The following is a 17,351-nucleotide window of genomic DNA, read 5'->3' on the forward strand; positions in this document are numbered from 1 at the left end:
TAAAGATTGGTCTGGTGTTGGTGTTGTAATGTGTTGATTTTGTCTTTTGAATTGTTTGTCTAAAGTCAAGTAGCTACTGTATAAACTGGTACTTATAGTTTTAATTATACAGTCTGGTTATAATGTTTGGAGGAGGCATCACAGGTAAGAGCACCAGATTGATTTGTGTGTATTTCTTTATCTACTATATCTTGAGTCATTGTCAGTCATTATTGTATTGTCACTACAATATCTTGAATATTTTAGTTTTTACATCACTACATTTATCTAACAGCTTTAACATCGTAAAGGTGTCACTTCGGACTCTGGGTAATTATGACAGCATGTCCTACTATTTTGAGAGTTTTAACAAACTAGACCTTCATCTATGAATGTAGAAAATTACTGGGTAACTGGAGCGAGTTATTTATGGAGGGGCACATTTAATTTAGGACAAAAGCCATGTCAGTAGAGGTAGATGTCAAGAATTTGTAAAAAGTCTGTAATGCTAACTTTTTGCTCTGATAGATGCTTTTAAATACCATGAACTTAGTATCATCTTATTATGAATTTATATTTGAGGTTGCATTTTTTCAGAATTTTTAATAACAAAGGATACTTGGTGAGAAAACAGAAGACCCCCACTACTTAGTTTGTAGTGATATCAAAGTCACCAGATAAGTTGAGTGCAGAACTGCAAAGAAAGCATTGTAATTTAGTGTCAAAACTAACTTCTAAAATGTTTCCAGGATTTTGGCATTGAAATTATTTATGTTGACTCTAATGGAAAACTGCACAGTACAAGAACGTGTACTACACGTTCTTTTCCTTTTTTTAAATGTTCTGCTCCTGGAAATAATCTGTTAAATGGGTAGTACACTACTTTTTCATTTCATTTAATTTCAAACCTTTATTTAATCAGATTGGTCCCATTGAGATCATAGATCTCTTTTTCAAGGGAGACCTGCAGCATATAGGTTCCACATGAAACATAAAACAATAAAGCACATCATACATTATATTTACACTTGTATCCAAAGTGACCAGCATTAAAATGTAGGTTGGGCCCAGAGGCCCCCAACAAATGTATTGGCTTCACCTAATCTTTGCTAAAATGTAAGTGTGAAGCTGTTTAATGAATTTGATTCACTCACTTCAAATCTTATTAAGCCCAATATTATATATTGATTGTTCTTGGGATTTATGTCTATATAAGTGCCTCTAGAACAGCGGTTCCCAACCTTTTTCAACTCAAGGCCCACTTAAGAATCTAAAAAATGTTCGCGGTCAAATCAGAATATGTGACACGTTGTAAATCCAGTAGAACCGACCGCTGTCAAGGACTGTAATGACTGTTGCTAAGGAGGATCGAGAAAGAGAAAGGAAAGGAGGTTCAAATAAAAAATAATCTAAGGGCGACTGTGGCTGCGAGGGAATGCAGTCGTCGTTCAACCAGAAGGTTGTGGGTTCGATCCCAGCCCGTGCAGCCAACATGTCGATGTATCCTTGGGCAAGATGCTTAACCCTGAGTTGCTCCCGATGGCATGGCCAACGGTGTGTGAATGTTAGGTCCTAGAGCAAGTGGTACTGCTCTGTATGAATGGGTGAATGACATGTAGTATGTAAAAGCGCTTTGAGGGGTCGTAAATACTGGATAAAGCGTTATATAAGTACAGTCCATTTATCTTAATAATGAGAATGTTTCCAAACAAATCATAATGTTTTGCAAATTATTTGGCGGCCCACTTGCAATGCCTTTGCGGGCCCACAGGTTGGGAACCGCTGCTCTAGAACTTTATTCAAACATTAGGCTTCCATGTTAGGCCAAGAAACATAAAAGTTGAATGCCCATTAGTTTGACCTTCTGCTGCAGAAGAACATGACAGGTAAACCTGTGAGAAACCCGTCACCTCTGGTGACTTGTAGAGCAACACATGTGATTGTGAAGCTGCCTGGTGAAACAAAACTGAAGAAGGTGAAAGAGCTTGGTAAGTAGCAGGATGGGAGCATGCATGAACCCAATTTGAGTCAGGTGATAAATCCACTCCTAAACATTCATTCAGACCCTTTTTTTTAAATCATAATGTGAAGCATCATGTTGAGATCTCTGAATGATCCAGATCCTGCCCCAAGTTCATGCCCCTCTGGCGGGTCCTTTGCGCACCCATCCTGCAGTTCTTTTTTCCTCCTTCTCTGACCCATCTCACAGTTCCTTTTCACGCCTAGAGCACCTGGAGCAATTCCCTTTCCCACCCCTCCAGCAGTTCCTCCCGCCTCATCCTGCCGTTCCTTTACACCCTGTCCGACAGGAAAATTATGATCTATCTGATTCTCACCTATATTTTGTTTTTGTGCTCTGTGTGTGTGTGGCGCCACGGCAACAGAACACTAAGTACCGACTCTACAACCTAGCAACAGGAATCAATCACACACACAGGGCAGTCTTCACAAGGAGACAGGTATGTCCAATGTTTTGTCTTTTAATGCCCATGTATGCTTTAAAACATGCAAAAAATCTAAAAGATATGACGAGGATCTGATAAACTAAATATAGGGTGCATACCATTTTTATTTCCAAGGCATTTTTGAGTAAATGTACTTTTTGTTATATTCACTGTTAGTCGGATCGAGAACTAGTTAAACTAAAAGCTTGACTATTTATGACTTTCACTGAAAGTTTGCATCTTCTGTTTTTATATGGAGTTATTGCATTAAAGGCACTGTTATTCCTTTTTATAGTACAGTATGGTTAGACAGAGATACAGACAGAGATAATGAATTGTGCTCCACAATGACTTAACATGCACTGGTTTCAATAGCTAAATATAATTTCTATTTGATTTTTTGTATTATAGTGACCTTGCAGTATTCAATTTTTATAACAAGATAATATAATATTTATTATTTATTCTATAATACCGCATCAATTAAATTCCAGATAAATGTAAGTGTTTCTAACTGTGCACTTACATTTATCTAGAATTTAATTAAATGGTCAAAATGCATGCATTTTTCTCGTTCTTATGGTTACAGTAACCTGAAGCCGTACCGAGAACACGTTGGTTAACAAGAAGCAGGGTAAACCTGAACCGGTTGCCAGGCTCTCACAGTACCAACACACACTTCAACAATATTCAACCCAATTCACTCATACCCACAGGCAAATAAAAGTTGTGAATTTAACTGCATTCAAAAAACCAACACAGACAAGAAAAGGTGTATATGACCAAATCAAGTGGGTTTACCTGATGTACTAGAACCATCATTCTAATGATTTAGATTTCTAATCTTGGAATTTATTGATAACGGCATGTGGCGCAGTGGGTTGTGCGTATGTGTTTGGATGTTGGTGTTTGGATCAGGGGGTCACAGGTTCAAACCCCACTGCAGTCAGCATGTCGTTGTGTCCCTGGGCAAGACTCTTCACCCCAAATTGCTCCTGTGGGGATTGTCCACGGTATTGAGTATGTAAGTCGCTTTGGATAAAAGCGTCTACATGTAATGTAATAACCGGATTATTTCCTGTCCTCCTTGACCCCTCCATCCTCCAGGAAGATAAGACATGATGAAGGATTTCTCTCTGTCCCTGCTTAGTCGTGGGTGTGGGCGATTAGTCTCGTCAAACGGAAACACAGGGAGGCATGATGGTCGGCTGGACGTCTGCTTCACACCACAGGTGCTCCCACACTTGCAAATGCTTTAATAGCCTTCCAATGTTGGAGGACACATTATTATAATATACCCAAGTTGTATGTTGGTCAATTCGTTTTTTTTTTTTTTACTGGTTTAGTATTTATGTTATGAAATGTATTTCCATTATGCCTTCTCTCATGGCAAGCTTTCAATCAAGCAGACATTCATTAATCAATCAGTCCATCATTCCATTCATCATATATTCGATATTTTGAATCAATCGACCAACAGGATTACTTTATCTGGAAGTCCCGGGACTCTCTTCTGCGGTTGTCCAACAGCGGCCGCCAGATTGTGAATGAAGAGTCAGCCCTTCCAAAGACTTACAGCACCCGTCGGGGCCAACTTCAACTCTATTCCCAGGTATTTGTGTGTGTGTGTGTCTATCCAAGTAACTAAGTTTGGCCCTAATGTAACAAGGGATATTGGTAATGCAATGGCTGTAGAACAAGGACAATCAGTGTTTTCCCTGTATAAACCTCACTTTCAAGATGCATTTATCTCTGCCACCAAGTCTCTGTCTGTAATTAGAATTTGTGGAGTATTTTAAAGGGGGCTTTTTGTCTCCCACAACGCACTGTGATCTATGATCACTGCAAACCATACCAAAATGCATTGGGGATTTCTATCACCCAGCGTCCAACACAGTTATCAGCAGCAATGTTGTCAAATCAACCAAACAAACCTCTTTTACAAATATTAGTGATTCATTACTTGTCCCTCCAAAGTGCAATGTCTTCACTTTTTTATAAAGTGTTTGACGAAAAGGTACGTCAGCATTACTTATGGGTGGTCCACAATTTTCCTAATTAACGGCTCAATCAAGTACAGTGTCAAGTATTTGTTTTATTTTGCTTATGTGCTCATTAAATAGTTGATTACACTGAAGTATCTATATAGTGAGTGGGGCGTTGTGAATGTGTGTGTAAAGCCCAAGGGTTTGTTTTTTTGTTTATTTTTGTAATGACCTTCTGTCAACAGGACTTGGTTACCATCGAAACCAGCGCAGTGACCAGAGATGGAAAGCAGAAAGTTGTACAGCGATACACTCGACAAGACAAGTCGCAGTTGAGCACCCTCAAGGAATTAACTGCAGCCATTTTGAGTTACAGCAACACCCAGGTATAAGGAAAACTCCTCTAGGAATATGTGCATTTATCATGTGTATATATACTGTATATGTGTGTGTGTGTAATAGCCTACCCATAAATGTATACATGTTGTATAATGTACTGTATGCCTAATGTTCAAGATTTTGTCTGTAGACAATTCAGACTTGAATTATAAATAGAAAAATAATAACCTAATGACACATAAATTATATTTTGGTAAACTAAATTCATTTATGAATATTATTTATATTAACATTGAAGTACTTTAAACTGTAAAGTAAGAAAGAGGTTGGTCATACACCCAACTTTTCAGCTCTACATAGCTTTACAGCCTGTTTTAGCTCATTGTTTTTTAATGAATTGTTTTGTTCCTCCCTAGCATTCTCATTAACCTTGTTAACAGCACTAGCTAACACTAATGTTTTTCTTCCCTCCAGTACACCTCCTCCAGACTCGGTCCACTTTTCCTTCCTCCTCTTCATCATCGCCCTCTTGCTCCAGACCTTCATCATCCCATTCCTCCGCCTCTTTGCACGACACAAGTGCAGCCAAGTCCAGAGTTGCTTGGACAGTTTAACCCTGAGTGGCTTCCTGCAGAGGGAATAACTGAATTCCTGGGGAACCAACCTGAAGGTAAAAGAGGGATGGATGGACATATAGGTTGATGCAAACGTATATAGGTGGATAAATCCAAATTAGAAAATAGGTTTTATAGCATGTTGGTATGAGCCAGGGAAATTATTAAATGACTGATGCACTTGGTCTTTTAATTTCAATAAGTGGCAAAGCAAGACTTGAAAACAAAAACCACACAGGAGCTTCACTGCACAAAGTTAACTTTACCAAATCAATTGTAAAACAAACAGAAACTTCTCCGCAGTTAAAGAGGAGAGGCAAGGTATCAAAAAAACGGTCCGGTTGGATCTGTTCCTCCAGATACCCTGCAGAGACAAGACTTCACAGGTGCAACCCCAGGCCTGGGTTAACGTTTCAGCCATGACCCCCGAAGAACTAGAAGAACCTCAGGTGCATGCTAATGACTGAAGTATTTTTCAATGCTCCTTTATCTTTGGGAATGTGTGTGAAATGTTGTAATGTTATGTTTAACCTATTGGCCAAATGTCTTTTCCACACACCGCAGACTTATCTAGACATGAGTCGGCAGCATACTGGAAGTTCACAGCACAGTACAGGAGGGGAGCGCCATCATTCAAACATGAACTGGGTCCATGATATGGCAGATGATCCAGGCTCCATTCAAGACAGTCTCAAGACTCATGATGAAGGCAACTATGAAAGATCGATAAGGGGGAGCAGACATGGCAGGATAGGTGTGTGTGTGTGTGTGTGTGTGTGTGTGTGTGTGTGTGTGTGTGTGTGTGTGTGTGCGTGGCCTAGCATTACTATACTTGTGGGGACCTAAATCTGTTTACACAGTCACGTGTGGGGACTCGCCGCCCTTATGGGGACAAATTGGAGGTCCCCATGAGGGGTATCATTAATTTTAGGGTGAAGACTTGGTTAGGTTTAGGATTAGGGTTAGGGTAAGGGTTAGGGTTAGGGTTAGGGTAAGGGTTAGGCATGTGTTGGTTATGGTTAAGGTTAGGATAAGTCTTCATGTAAGTCAATGTAATGTCCCCTGAAGTGATGTATACATGGTATGTGTGTGTGCGTGTGTGTGTGTGTGTGTGTGTGTGTGTGGTAAAGATTTGCAGAGACCTTAATTATCTGCATCTGTTCAACAAACATACTCATCTTTCGCTTTATCTGTAATGGGATAGATATGAAAGAGGATAAGGGCCACATGTGAATATTTGTTTTTAGATCTGAAGTGTTTTTTTCTTGATTTCACACAAAAAAACTTTTGGTTGTTTCCCAAATACATTTTCAAATGTGTCCCTAATCCTCTTCTGTAGATAGAAGACCAAGATTTGGCGTGGTTTACGCAAGAAATGGTGTAACATCGGGAAACTTTTTTTTTTTAAAAACCTAGATATTCATTCAAAGCATAAGTTTAATTTAATTTAGGCATATAATGAATTAAGAAATATATTTCAACCTCCTCATACTGTACTTTGAATTTCTAAAAAATGTTTATTTCCTGACTGCTCTCTAGTCAGGAAGCATTTAACAAACCTTTACATGATACAACTCCTCTGCAGTCGATGTAGATGAGGCTCTTTTTATTTCAACACACAGGCCTGCTTCCTCCTCTGACAGTGGGACAATCAGCTAGCCATCGACCCTGCTTGGAGAACACAGCCAGGGTAAGACTGTTCAGAGTCTTCAGCTTTAGGACTAAACATAAGCATACTAAACATTTATCCACATTATAATATAACAGCAGTATCTCAGTGCTCACCCACATCCCACTTATAAATAACATTTTATTGAGGAACTGAGAAAACAGTGCATGTCTGACAAACCATTTGAATCCCTTTTTTCAACACAGACATCTTCATCCTTATTGGATTAAAATCCTTATTTTTTCAAATTTGCTTTAAAATTCCAAATATTTGGTTCTCGAACACAACACATGCATTTTTCACTATCATCTTTAAAACTCGACATAGTCTCAACATATGAAAAAAAATGACAGAAACTGCTGCAATTTACGTCAATATTTCTTTGTAAAAACAAAACATGGACGAATGCCTCAAAAATAGAAATGAATTCATTTTTAATTCAAGTGAACTTTGATTGGCAGTTAATTGCTTACTTTCTTAAAACATAATTTCTTTGTTATTGGAATTACTTCACTACATTCTCTCTTTATATTTTATTAAAATAACAGTAAAATGAAACAGTAAAATACTTTTTACTAGAAAACTACACATTATTATTATTATGATATATTCCCAACCCCGGGCAATCAATATTTGTTTTTAATTGACTGCAATCCTAATTTCTGTCATTGCCATGACATGAGAGGATATGAGAGCAATAATTCCAAATCTCAGACCGATCTAAATGTAATGTTTCAGCCGAAATGGGAGGGCGCCAGGACTGATGAACACCACACTGCACACTGCCTTCCTCCCATAGCAGAAAGTCGCACCGTGAAAATACTCCATCAGCAGCCTCGGTTCCTCCCGCTGCTGTTTCCTGAAAAGGAGGGTAACAAAGACACATTCTTTTTCTCATCTGGACCATATATCTAGTATCTATTAAAACATATCCAGGCCTTGGAACAACCAGCATCTCAGGTTGTGGTAGGGGGACATGGGAAAATATTTGTTATTGTCTGCAAATGTTCAAAATGTTCTTTGTGTCTTCTTTTACATCGTGGGTTCTCCTTTTAGACCCTCCTCCTCCTCCAGTAGCAGGTAGTATTGCAGGACGGAAAGGCCCAGGCAAGCAGAGCTCTTTGGCCTTCTTACAGAACCGAAAGCTTGACCTCCAGAATCCCTGTACATCGAGGGATCCTAGCAGAGGCGTGGTTAGGGGTATTCTGCCTCTAGAGCTGAGAGGTATGGAGAGCTTTATGGGCCCTACTATGTTTTTTTGGGTTTTCCCTTTCCTGTAGTGTGTTATACGTTTTATGCATGCAAAAGATTCAAGAGGGAGTCCCCCCCCCTGCCTGAAACTCCTTTGTTTACTTCCATATTCATCCTTCTATGAAATTTGGGTGATTTAAGATTACTTTCTGCATCCAAGCTGAAATGTGGAAGTTTACCTACAATGGAATGATTTGGAAAACGGACAAGAACCCGGTCTCTCCAAGAATATACTGTTTTAATTGCATGTAGGGTTATTAAACTTAACAGACTAGTTACCCATACCTTTTGACATATAAATACAATAATCCAAGTTGCAAAAGATACAGTTATGCTACCATTCATCTGTCAAAGGGTGTATTTTTCAGAGTTAAAATGTATTGTCAGATTTGCAGAACGGCAAACCTGTTGGCAGCCTGATCTTGGGTCCTGATGGGGAGATCATTCAACTCTCGCTGTACAATGACAACCAAGACCATGACACTCAGGAGCAAGGTAAGCCCTCATGTGAAAATTCTATCTTCATATCTAAAATCTGCACATCTGGAGGAGAGATTCATAGATTATAGCAAAGCAAACTTGAGCCCCGCACATTCTCCTAAACCTCGCCCTCTTTTTAAGCTGCAAGATTTGCCATCTCTCACTTTGCCTCGCTAATGCTTTTGCTGCCCTGCTTCTATAGTGCTGCTGATTTTCTGCCCCACCACCACCCAAGCATCTGTGAGCTCTAGGGGCAGTTATTGAATCATCACTCCACAATATGTCAAACATATTTGCGGGGAGGCCAGTGCCTAGACACAACACTCAAAACGAATTGCTGAGTTGTCTGATTTAATTAATAACAATTATTTTTGTCTCAGCTCTCCAGGTTTTATCTGCAGAAGGAGAGAAGTTACCCTTGTTCATTGTGCTGCAGGCTGAAAAGACACATACAGGTGCACACACACATGCACTGTGATTTTTAAGTTAGAGGAGCATGTTCGGTAAGCAATGCTCTTTGATGCTGTTAAGGCGAAAACTTCTTTACGTGTTGGCGTTGTAACCATGGGGTTTGAACAAGCTATGTTGGTTTTTATATGAAACAGACTCTGTCCATACATTACAGTATATTTCATTACATGGTGAGCCTTTTATCCAAAGCAACTCACATCCACTTCAAAACCGTAGACATGCCTACGAGAGCAATTTGGGCATCAGTATCTTGCACAAGGACACGAGGGGTGTTTCTCAATGTCGACTAAAGCTGCTCCAGAGCCACTATTTCAAGCATACTACGTCATCGAGTGCCGCCGAAGGACTGTTCCAATGTCCAGCATACTTGGAATTCTACCGAGCCCGGCGTACTTCGTAGCGAGACATTTCGAGGCTGCACATGTGTAGACTCCGCGGTCTTAAAATCCCCACAATGCTTTGCGCACGGGTCAATTTCCCCAAATCTGTGGCGGAAAATGTAAGGCGGGGCCTCTCATATGACGCACACCTGCACACTTGCTCGCCTGTTCCACTCTTTGTTTTCCGAATGCCAGGAAGTGTTCTTGCCTCGTTTCTGAAGCATGTGACTCGGAAGACATGTGCTACCAAGCAAGCGTACTCGACATTGAGAAACACCCAGGGTGTTTCGCAATGTCGAGGAAGGCTGCTCCAGAGCCACTATTTCAAGCATACTACGTCATCGAGTGCTGCCGAAGGACTGTTCCAATGTCCAGCATACTTGGAATTCTACCGAGGCCGGCGTACTTCGTAGCGAGAAATTTCGAGGCTGCACATGTGTAGACTCCGTGGTCTTAAAATCCCCACAATGCTTTGCGCACGGACCAATTTCCAAATCTTTGCCAGAAATCGCGCTCCATTTAAGGCGGGGCCTCGCATATGACGCACACCTGCTCCACAATTCTTCATTTTCCGAGGCTAGGAAGGATTCTTGCCTCGCTTCTGAAGCAAGTGACTTGGAAGACATGTGCTACCAAGCAAGCGTCCTCGACATTGAGAAACACCCACAGTGTGTTAAACTGTTAACCCCCTGATTTGCCGTTCTGCCCACTAAAACCTCTGAGCCACAGCCCCCATACCTCTGTGTGAGTCTTTGTGGTTTGCTTTCGTAACTTTAGAACGGTTTATGCCATTAAGGTACTGGGATTGGCTTCTAGTCTACATCATAACATAGATTTGCGATGGCTTGAGCAAATGCCCACATAGCTTGCAACCTTTTTGTTCCAGGTTTGGATGTCATGGTCTTATAACAATTATAGTTGAATAATTCCTTATACCTTGTACCTGTAACTGCAATTTTCTAACACCTTCACTTAATGTTTCTTACTGTCTATAAATGTCTTCTTTCTTAGAGACAAAAGATGCTTTTACAGTACCATTTTCATTGTGGCTACACTGTCAAGACACCTGTACTCTGTGTTGGGGAAATATTTTCCTAGACCCATACCTTTGACCCAGTTTGTCTGTTTGTCCTCCCCTCAATGAGCACAACCTTGGGTGCTGTGCTCTCAGTGTTTTGTCTCCCTGTCCCTGCCTGTTGGCGTCAGCTGATAGAGGTGTTATAGTGCTTTGTCTTGTCATGTTAATTATTCTCTCAGAACCAGCTAAATACATGGGTCGTGGTGGGTAGAGTTCTTCAGAATTCGTTAGGCATCCGCTGTATCAACTCGTGGCGCACGACATGTCGTGTGAATTCTCCGGCCGAAGCTCCAAATAAACCATCAGTGTTTGCCATCAAAGTTCCTGCTCTCCTCGTGTCTCTCTGAGTCCTGTCTCCATTGCTTCGGAAGGTTCCATCACACTCGGCCAAACTCGTCTGCTTGTGTTTGCGTAGTTTTGCTGTCATGACTTCAACATGACAGAATCCAACCCTGTCTGTGTTTGTCCCCTATCTCATCCTTTGCAGGTGGAGAGTTAGAGCCAAACACAGATGTTCCTGATGGTGACATTCAGCACCATCAAGCCATACACAAGGTCAATGAATGACTACAATGCAAATGTTTAATAGGATTTCGGATTGCATGCTCACCTATATGATTCAGATCTTTTTTCTGTAGGTACTATACAAAGAAAGACAAACAATAATCCAAGATTTGAATTCAGTATATAGACATTGAGCATACATAATATATCGCACTATTTATTTTGTATTATCTTCTTCCACCAGCTTGTAGAATTTCACACATTGACCGAGATCAATGCATGCTCACCCAGCAGCCAGAAAGACCCAGGTAAAACTGCTGTTTCAGTTTATTATTATCTAAAATGTGTATTTATCTTGAACCAAACTTCTTGTTTGCTGGTCCAGAGGCTGTGACGGAGACAAAAACAAAGACTTCAGAGGCAGTGGCATGGACAAAAGTGATTAAAAACCACATTACCATACCTCCACTGAAGGAGCAGGTGGGGAAGGAGGAGCCAAGAGCAGGCAACACCGAGCAGGGCAGCATCCATGGATCACATCAACCAGGGTAAGTGTATATAACATTCAGATCTCCTCAGTAGGAGATCGGATTTGGAACACCAAGATTTCTAGTTTCATTATTAGTTTCAATGGTCAGCAATAAAGATGAGTGTTGAGTCTCAGTCTTTCTCCTTTTGCAATCTTCATTTTTAAAAGTTGCGATTCATCATTATACTTTAAAAAAAGTTAATGTCTTTTAAATAACATACAATATGCATGTGAAGAGTAATCATATTTGAGATGGTACCTGCAAGCTTATAACCATCTGACACTTGAAAATTGTTGCTAAAATGGAAATGTGAAACAAATGAAGTTTGCGTGGAGAAGCTAGCAAGCAGAACATCAACCCAAATGAAGCAACAACAGAGCTCACTGGGGACAAAAGGAGGACGAATACTAAGATGAAGGACGCTGGGGAAGGCGCAGCAACAACAAGGTGAACTGGGAAATCTCAGAAATGACCCTGATTAAAACATAGCAGACACTTAGCAATGAGTAACAAGCTGTACAAACGTTCACCATTTCATTAAGGAAAAGGGAGATGAAACCAGGGAAAAGTGAACCATCAGATGGACAGAAGGCATCGAGGGCGAGGACGGAAGGAGGATGGGAGAGGCAAAAGACGAAAAGTGATGCTGAATCAATAAGGAGGCGGACAGAGGAGGAGAGGACTAACAGAGAAGAGGCAGACACTCAGCGCCATTCTGCTCTACCGTCTGTAGTGAGTACTACAGTAATTGACTGGTTTCCACAGATGTGTGTACTCTGCAATGCTGTGAGGTAGCTGTGGCTGCTGCTTCCATCAGTTTGAGGAGAGCATATCAATCCTGCAGAGAAAGATGGGCTTTTAAGAACATTCTCTAAGTCACTGAAACAAAGATGTGCCTCAAAGCTTTCTATAGTATGTCAAATGTGTTAAATACACAGCGAACACATACAAATGAAATGAGATATCATTTGTCCTCAGAGGATGCCAGACAAAGGAGGAGGGAGAGGAGAAGAGAAGACGAATGAGAAGAAAAAAGAGCGAGGAGAAGTGGCGAGACAAAAGGACGAGTCTGCCGTAAGGAGGAAGAGGAGAGGGAGGCTGAAAGACAAAGAGTTGGCTGCTGGTAAGACACTGCAGAAATTCAGGAATGAGACGACTTTTGTTATGAAATGCTACCAAAGTGAATCATGAAAGTGAAGAGAAGTAATGACATAAAGAATTGTTATCACATCATCAAAACATCTGCAACATGTATTGCAGAAATGCATATTGTTTTGGAGCAGAGAAATAGCCTAAACCCTGATTTTAATGTTCTTAGGTCAAAAGACGTCATCTAGAAAACATTTGTGATATGAAATGACTGTAGTTGTCTCTGTAGAAGTGGTAAGACACCCAGCGTTATTTAGATAAGTGGCATCTCTTTTAATTAATTTAATTTCTCTGAAGAAATCAATGAGGAGCCCATGAAGAAAGAGGAGGAAATAAACCAGAACATTAAAAAGGCTTCTCACCTAAAATCGACCGAGAGGCCGTCTGCAACACAAAGACACAATAACAAAACCCATTTAGAGGAAGAAAAAGAACATGTTAACATCAACGCTGACAAACACAGCCAATCAGAGAGCTCGCTCAGGTCCGCTGCATCCCCGTTCAGCCCGAAGAGCCTGAAGAGGTCTTCTGCCTCTTTCTGTGAGGGTGTGGAGCATGCCAGTGCTACGGGTCTCGCTCCATCACGTGGCTGCTTGTCTTCATGTTCAACCGTCATGATAACAGAGGAAGAGTTGATGCTGAACCCGATAAAGCAAGAGGTTGGTACATTACATAACACTTCATTTAATCCAAAGCGCAACAGATGCAATAAATCATCATAAAACTCAGAAACATGCAGGTAGCATAGGTTTTCAAATAACTATATGAGTCATTCTACAGGAAAGGTGGAATCTGGGTGATACAAATCTGCTGAAATATATTCCTTCTAAAAACATCTAAAACCTGTTAAATAGCAATAACTAACTCTTAACTTGATGAATCCACAACAAGTAGAGCTTAAAATATTTTTTATTATTTGTATACATTATACAAAGCTTATTTATATAGGAACGTCACTGGTGTTACGTGTTACCAGGAAGAAGAGTAACACCAGTGACGGTAACACCAGCGACGGTAACACCACCAGTGACAATTTGGAGAAAACACTACCATTTTAACAAAATGGCTGCCATCTGTCAGACCAAATGTGGCTTCAGTCAATATCAAAATCGTTTAACTCTTCAATACAATACATTTTCCCATTCAAATGTTCACCCCTAGGGCTATGCAATGAGTAACACTAATGACAGACTTGAAAGACGCACGTAAAATTTGAAGATAAAATTACACCTTTAACAAACAAAGTAAGAAGTATCTGACTTATGTCTTTGTCCACTGCACTGTCTCAAATGATCTCTTGTTACAGGAGGCACTTCAGAGACAGTACATTATTTCAAAAATAAAAGCGTTTTGTGTAGCAGTAACACCAATGACGTCATTTTGGGTGACTGACATTTATTGGACGTCACATTATTAATAATTATTATTATTATTTATTTTTTACCATTTCAGTGTTATATTTAATGTATGTAATGTTATGTAAATATGAATGAGATTTATTTATTGAAAAAAATATATTTTAAATGCAAACTATAGGCTCCACTTCCATGTATGATCAAAGTGACAAGGCAGTTCCTTGAACTTGGCATTTGAAATAAATTGCAATTTATGTATACATTTTTTTTTTTTTAGTACCATTGCAAAGACAATCTCTATGTATTCAACATATATAATGAATGTGAGTATTCGGTCAACGTAATGTATTTTGGTGTCTGCAAAAGTAAGTGACAGCACTTCCACCTTTTCTGTAGAATGACCCACAAACCATTGTATTGCGGTTGTTTTTGTTTCACATATGTAGAATAAAGAGTCCTTTTTCATGTGTTTCACTGACATGTTGTTAATCTTTCAAATGCCTCCTGAATGACAGTTTATCAGAAAACGACCACATGATATTAGGTACTGCTGTAATACAGAGTTCTCATTACTTACAATTACCCTTATTTGACTCTTTTTAAGGCATTTCCCCATCATGTATGTTTGCTAGACACCTAATAATTGAACACAAAAACGACGTGTGTGTGTATGTGTGTGTGTGTGTGTGTGTGTGTGTGTGTGTGTGTGTGTGTGTGTGTGTGTGTGTGTGTGTGTGTGTGTGTGTGTGTGTGTTAGTCCTCCAGGCCTAGAAATGGCCTGGAGGAGGAAGAGGTAGCAGCTGTGCGTCTTGCCAAGCGAGCGGAGAGACGGAGGCAGGATGTGGAGAGGAAAAGGAGGGAGCGGGAGGAAGAGGAGTTAAAACAGCAGAAGAAGGAGGAGACAGAGGAGAGGATGAAGAGTGAGCTGGAAAAAGAGAGGAGGAAGAGGGCTGAAGAGCTCAGGTCCTACTATTTTTCTTCAAACAATATTAAAGTGTCCATATAAACATTGAAACCGACAGAACGGCCAATTAATGAATAGTCAATGTCCATCTCCAGACTGAGGAAGCTGGCAGAGGAGGAAGAGAGGAGGAAGCACGAGGAAGAGGAGCAGGAGCGAGTGAAACGGGAACAAGCACAACGAGAAAGAGAGAAGAGGAGGCAGGAGGAGAGGAGGCGGCAGATGGAGCGACTTCAGAGGATGAGAGAGGAGGAGGAACAGAGGAGGAAAGGTGAGAGGAGGAGAAAAGCAATGAGAAGGAAGTAAGAACAAGCGAACAAACGAATTATCATGAAATGCAAAATCAAAAATGACCAAAAGTGCTTCACGTGATCTGCTCTAATGAAACCCTGTAATGTTAACATGCTAGCTAATCAGTTTATGCTTACAAAGCCCAAGCGTTAAAACTAACATTGACTCACTACATCATTTGTTGTGTTACATGAAGCCTCAGAAACAGTCCTTCAACAACGCTTTGCATGCAACCCGGTATCACGGCAAGACATGAACATGTGACGATTTACCATGCTGGGAGACGTGAAGATGTCACGATTTCGTCCCTTCAAACGTGACAGTTACACGGTATTGTTAACATGGCCCAACCAGTGGAGAAATACCCGGAAATGCCAAGCAAATGCTACCCCGACGGTCGGTTGTTATTGTCAATATTAATATAATAATGATTTATTTTGTAATAGTCACACTCGATTTCGCCAATTTCTAGTTGCCCCAGCTGGTCGACACCTCTTTTAGCAGAAACAAAGGCTACATTAATGTATTAAATATATGTTAATCCATGCGTGTGGATGGTGTGGAATTAACGGACGTGACGTTGTGCGATTGAGTTGCTAGGCAACAGCTTCGGTTCATGTTAATTTACAAACTCTTCAACTAGAACCGTAGTTATATTAAAACACATTTTAGAAGGCCTCACAAAATACTTTAATGTAAATTAAAATTAAAATTGTCTACTTTCAACTTGGTCTACTTTCAAAGAAAATGTATTTTTCATAAAGACATTTCCACCAACAAGGTTCCTGCAGCATCAGGTCGGCATCTTAGCGGATGGTGAAGGGCTAATTGAACTTTGAATTGCCACATATGAAATACACGACTGGTAGCAATCTAATTTCCTGAAAACTATTTGATCCTCTCCAGATGAGCTCGAGCGTCTGCGCCTGGAGGAGGAGAGGCAGCAGGAAGAGGAGAGGAAGAAGCTTCTGGAGATGGAAGAGAGTGAGAGGATAGAGTACCTCTGCAGGAAGGAGCAGGAGGAGGAGAGCAGGAGAAACGAAGACGAGCAGCGTAAAAGGAGAGAGGAGGAGGCCACCTTACAGGCCGCAGTGGAAGCAAGGCTGCAGGCAGAGCAACTTGCAAGGTACGCTACGTTTCTGTCTCATCAGCCTTTATTTTATATTATAAATCCATACACATTCAGATGCTTCAAACCCATAACACGTTGTATTCTGTTCTCGTATCATGACATTAAATGATTGTCCAGCTCTGTGTCTCTTTCTCGTTCTGTCTTCCTGCAGAGAGATGGCGCTGTTGCAGCAGCAGTTGGCCGTTCAAAGGCGTCTGTTGTTGGAGGCTGGAGGTCTGGAGAAAACGCAGGGTATATCTAGACCGTGGATCTACTCTTACTTCACTTTGTTACAGTTACTGGGTGTAAATCCAACTACAGCTGAGACCATAACCCCTGACTGATTTTAACCTCTATTTGAGATCACTCCTTAAATGGTTCAATGATTATGAGAATTCAAGTTAATAGAGGACATCAACAGATGGGGGTCAGGCATCTCCGAATCCACAAATCAATAATGCTTTAAAGAAAATACCATTGCCCATTTGTCAAAGACAATACCTGATTTCCTCTTTTGATATTTTCTATGTTTCTATAAAATAAAAGGATTTTAAATATTGCGGCTGTCCTTGTTGTATGCATGTCTGATAATTTACAATTCAAGACCAGGTCAAACTTTTGACAGATTTAGGATAAAACTGAATCTCAGTACAGGAATAAAAGCCCTGATTGTTTTCTATGAAAGCTTTTAAACACAGAGCAACACAAGGGTTTGTAGAATATAGACATTTTATTTTATTTAGTTTTTCTCTTACCTTGA

The 17,351-nt window shown here is 40.4% G+C and overlaps 1 protein-coding gene across 1 annotated transcript; it reads left to right on the top strand.

Annotated features, from left to right (window-relative positions):
• The first annotated feature begins 3,529 nt into the window (after positions 1–3,529).
• LOC117544564 (uncharacterized protein KIAA2012) lies at positions 3,530–17,150 on the top strand. The gene is made up of 20 exons (XM_034213722.1): positions 3,530–3,655; positions 3,904–4,035; positions 4,654–4,794; positions 5,222–5,444; positions 5,683–5,810; positions 5,926–6,115; positions 8,087–8,254; positions 8,669–8,776; positions 9,142–9,216; positions 11,178–11,245; positions 11,439–11,519; positions 11,582–11,742; positions 12,049–12,171; positions 12,267–12,456; positions 12,703–12,847; positions 13,171–13,532; positions 14,986–15,191; positions 15,288–15,460; positions 16,387–16,606; positions 16,764–17,150. Exons 1-20 carry the CDS (start codon positions 3,542–3,544, stop codon positions 16,933–16,935), a joined length of 3,180 nt encoding a protein of 1,059 aa, XP_034069613.1. The 5' UTR covers positions 3,530–3,541; the 3' UTR covers positions 16,936–17,150.
• The last annotated feature ends 201 nt before the right edge of the window (positions 17,151–17,351 follow it).

This window comes from Gymnodraco acuticeps, unplaced genomic scaffold (genome assembly GCF_902827175.1).
Source record: "Gymnodraco acuticeps unplaced genomic scaffold, fGymAcu1.1, whole genome shotgun sequence".
Taxonomy (NCBI): Eukaryota; Metazoa; Chordata; class Actinopteri; order Perciformes; family Bathydraconidae; genus Gymnodraco; species Gymnodraco acuticeps.

What these genes read in the sequence shown, in the direction of transcription:
- LOC117544564 (XM_034213722.1), top strand. Translation starts at nt 3,542, where the DNA reads ATGATGAAGGATTTCTCTCTGTCCCTGCTTAGTCGTGGGTGTGGGCGA. An exon ending in AACTTCAACTCTATTCCCAG is followed by an intron (nt 4,036 to 4,653) that starts GTATTTGTGTGT and finishes TTCTGTCAACAG; the next exon opens with GACTTGGTTACCATCGAAAC. An exon ending in CATGGATCACATCAACCAGG is followed by an intron (nt 11,743 to 12,048) that starts GTAAGTGTATAT and finishes AAACAAATGAAG; the next exon opens with TTTGCGTGGAGAAGCTAGCA.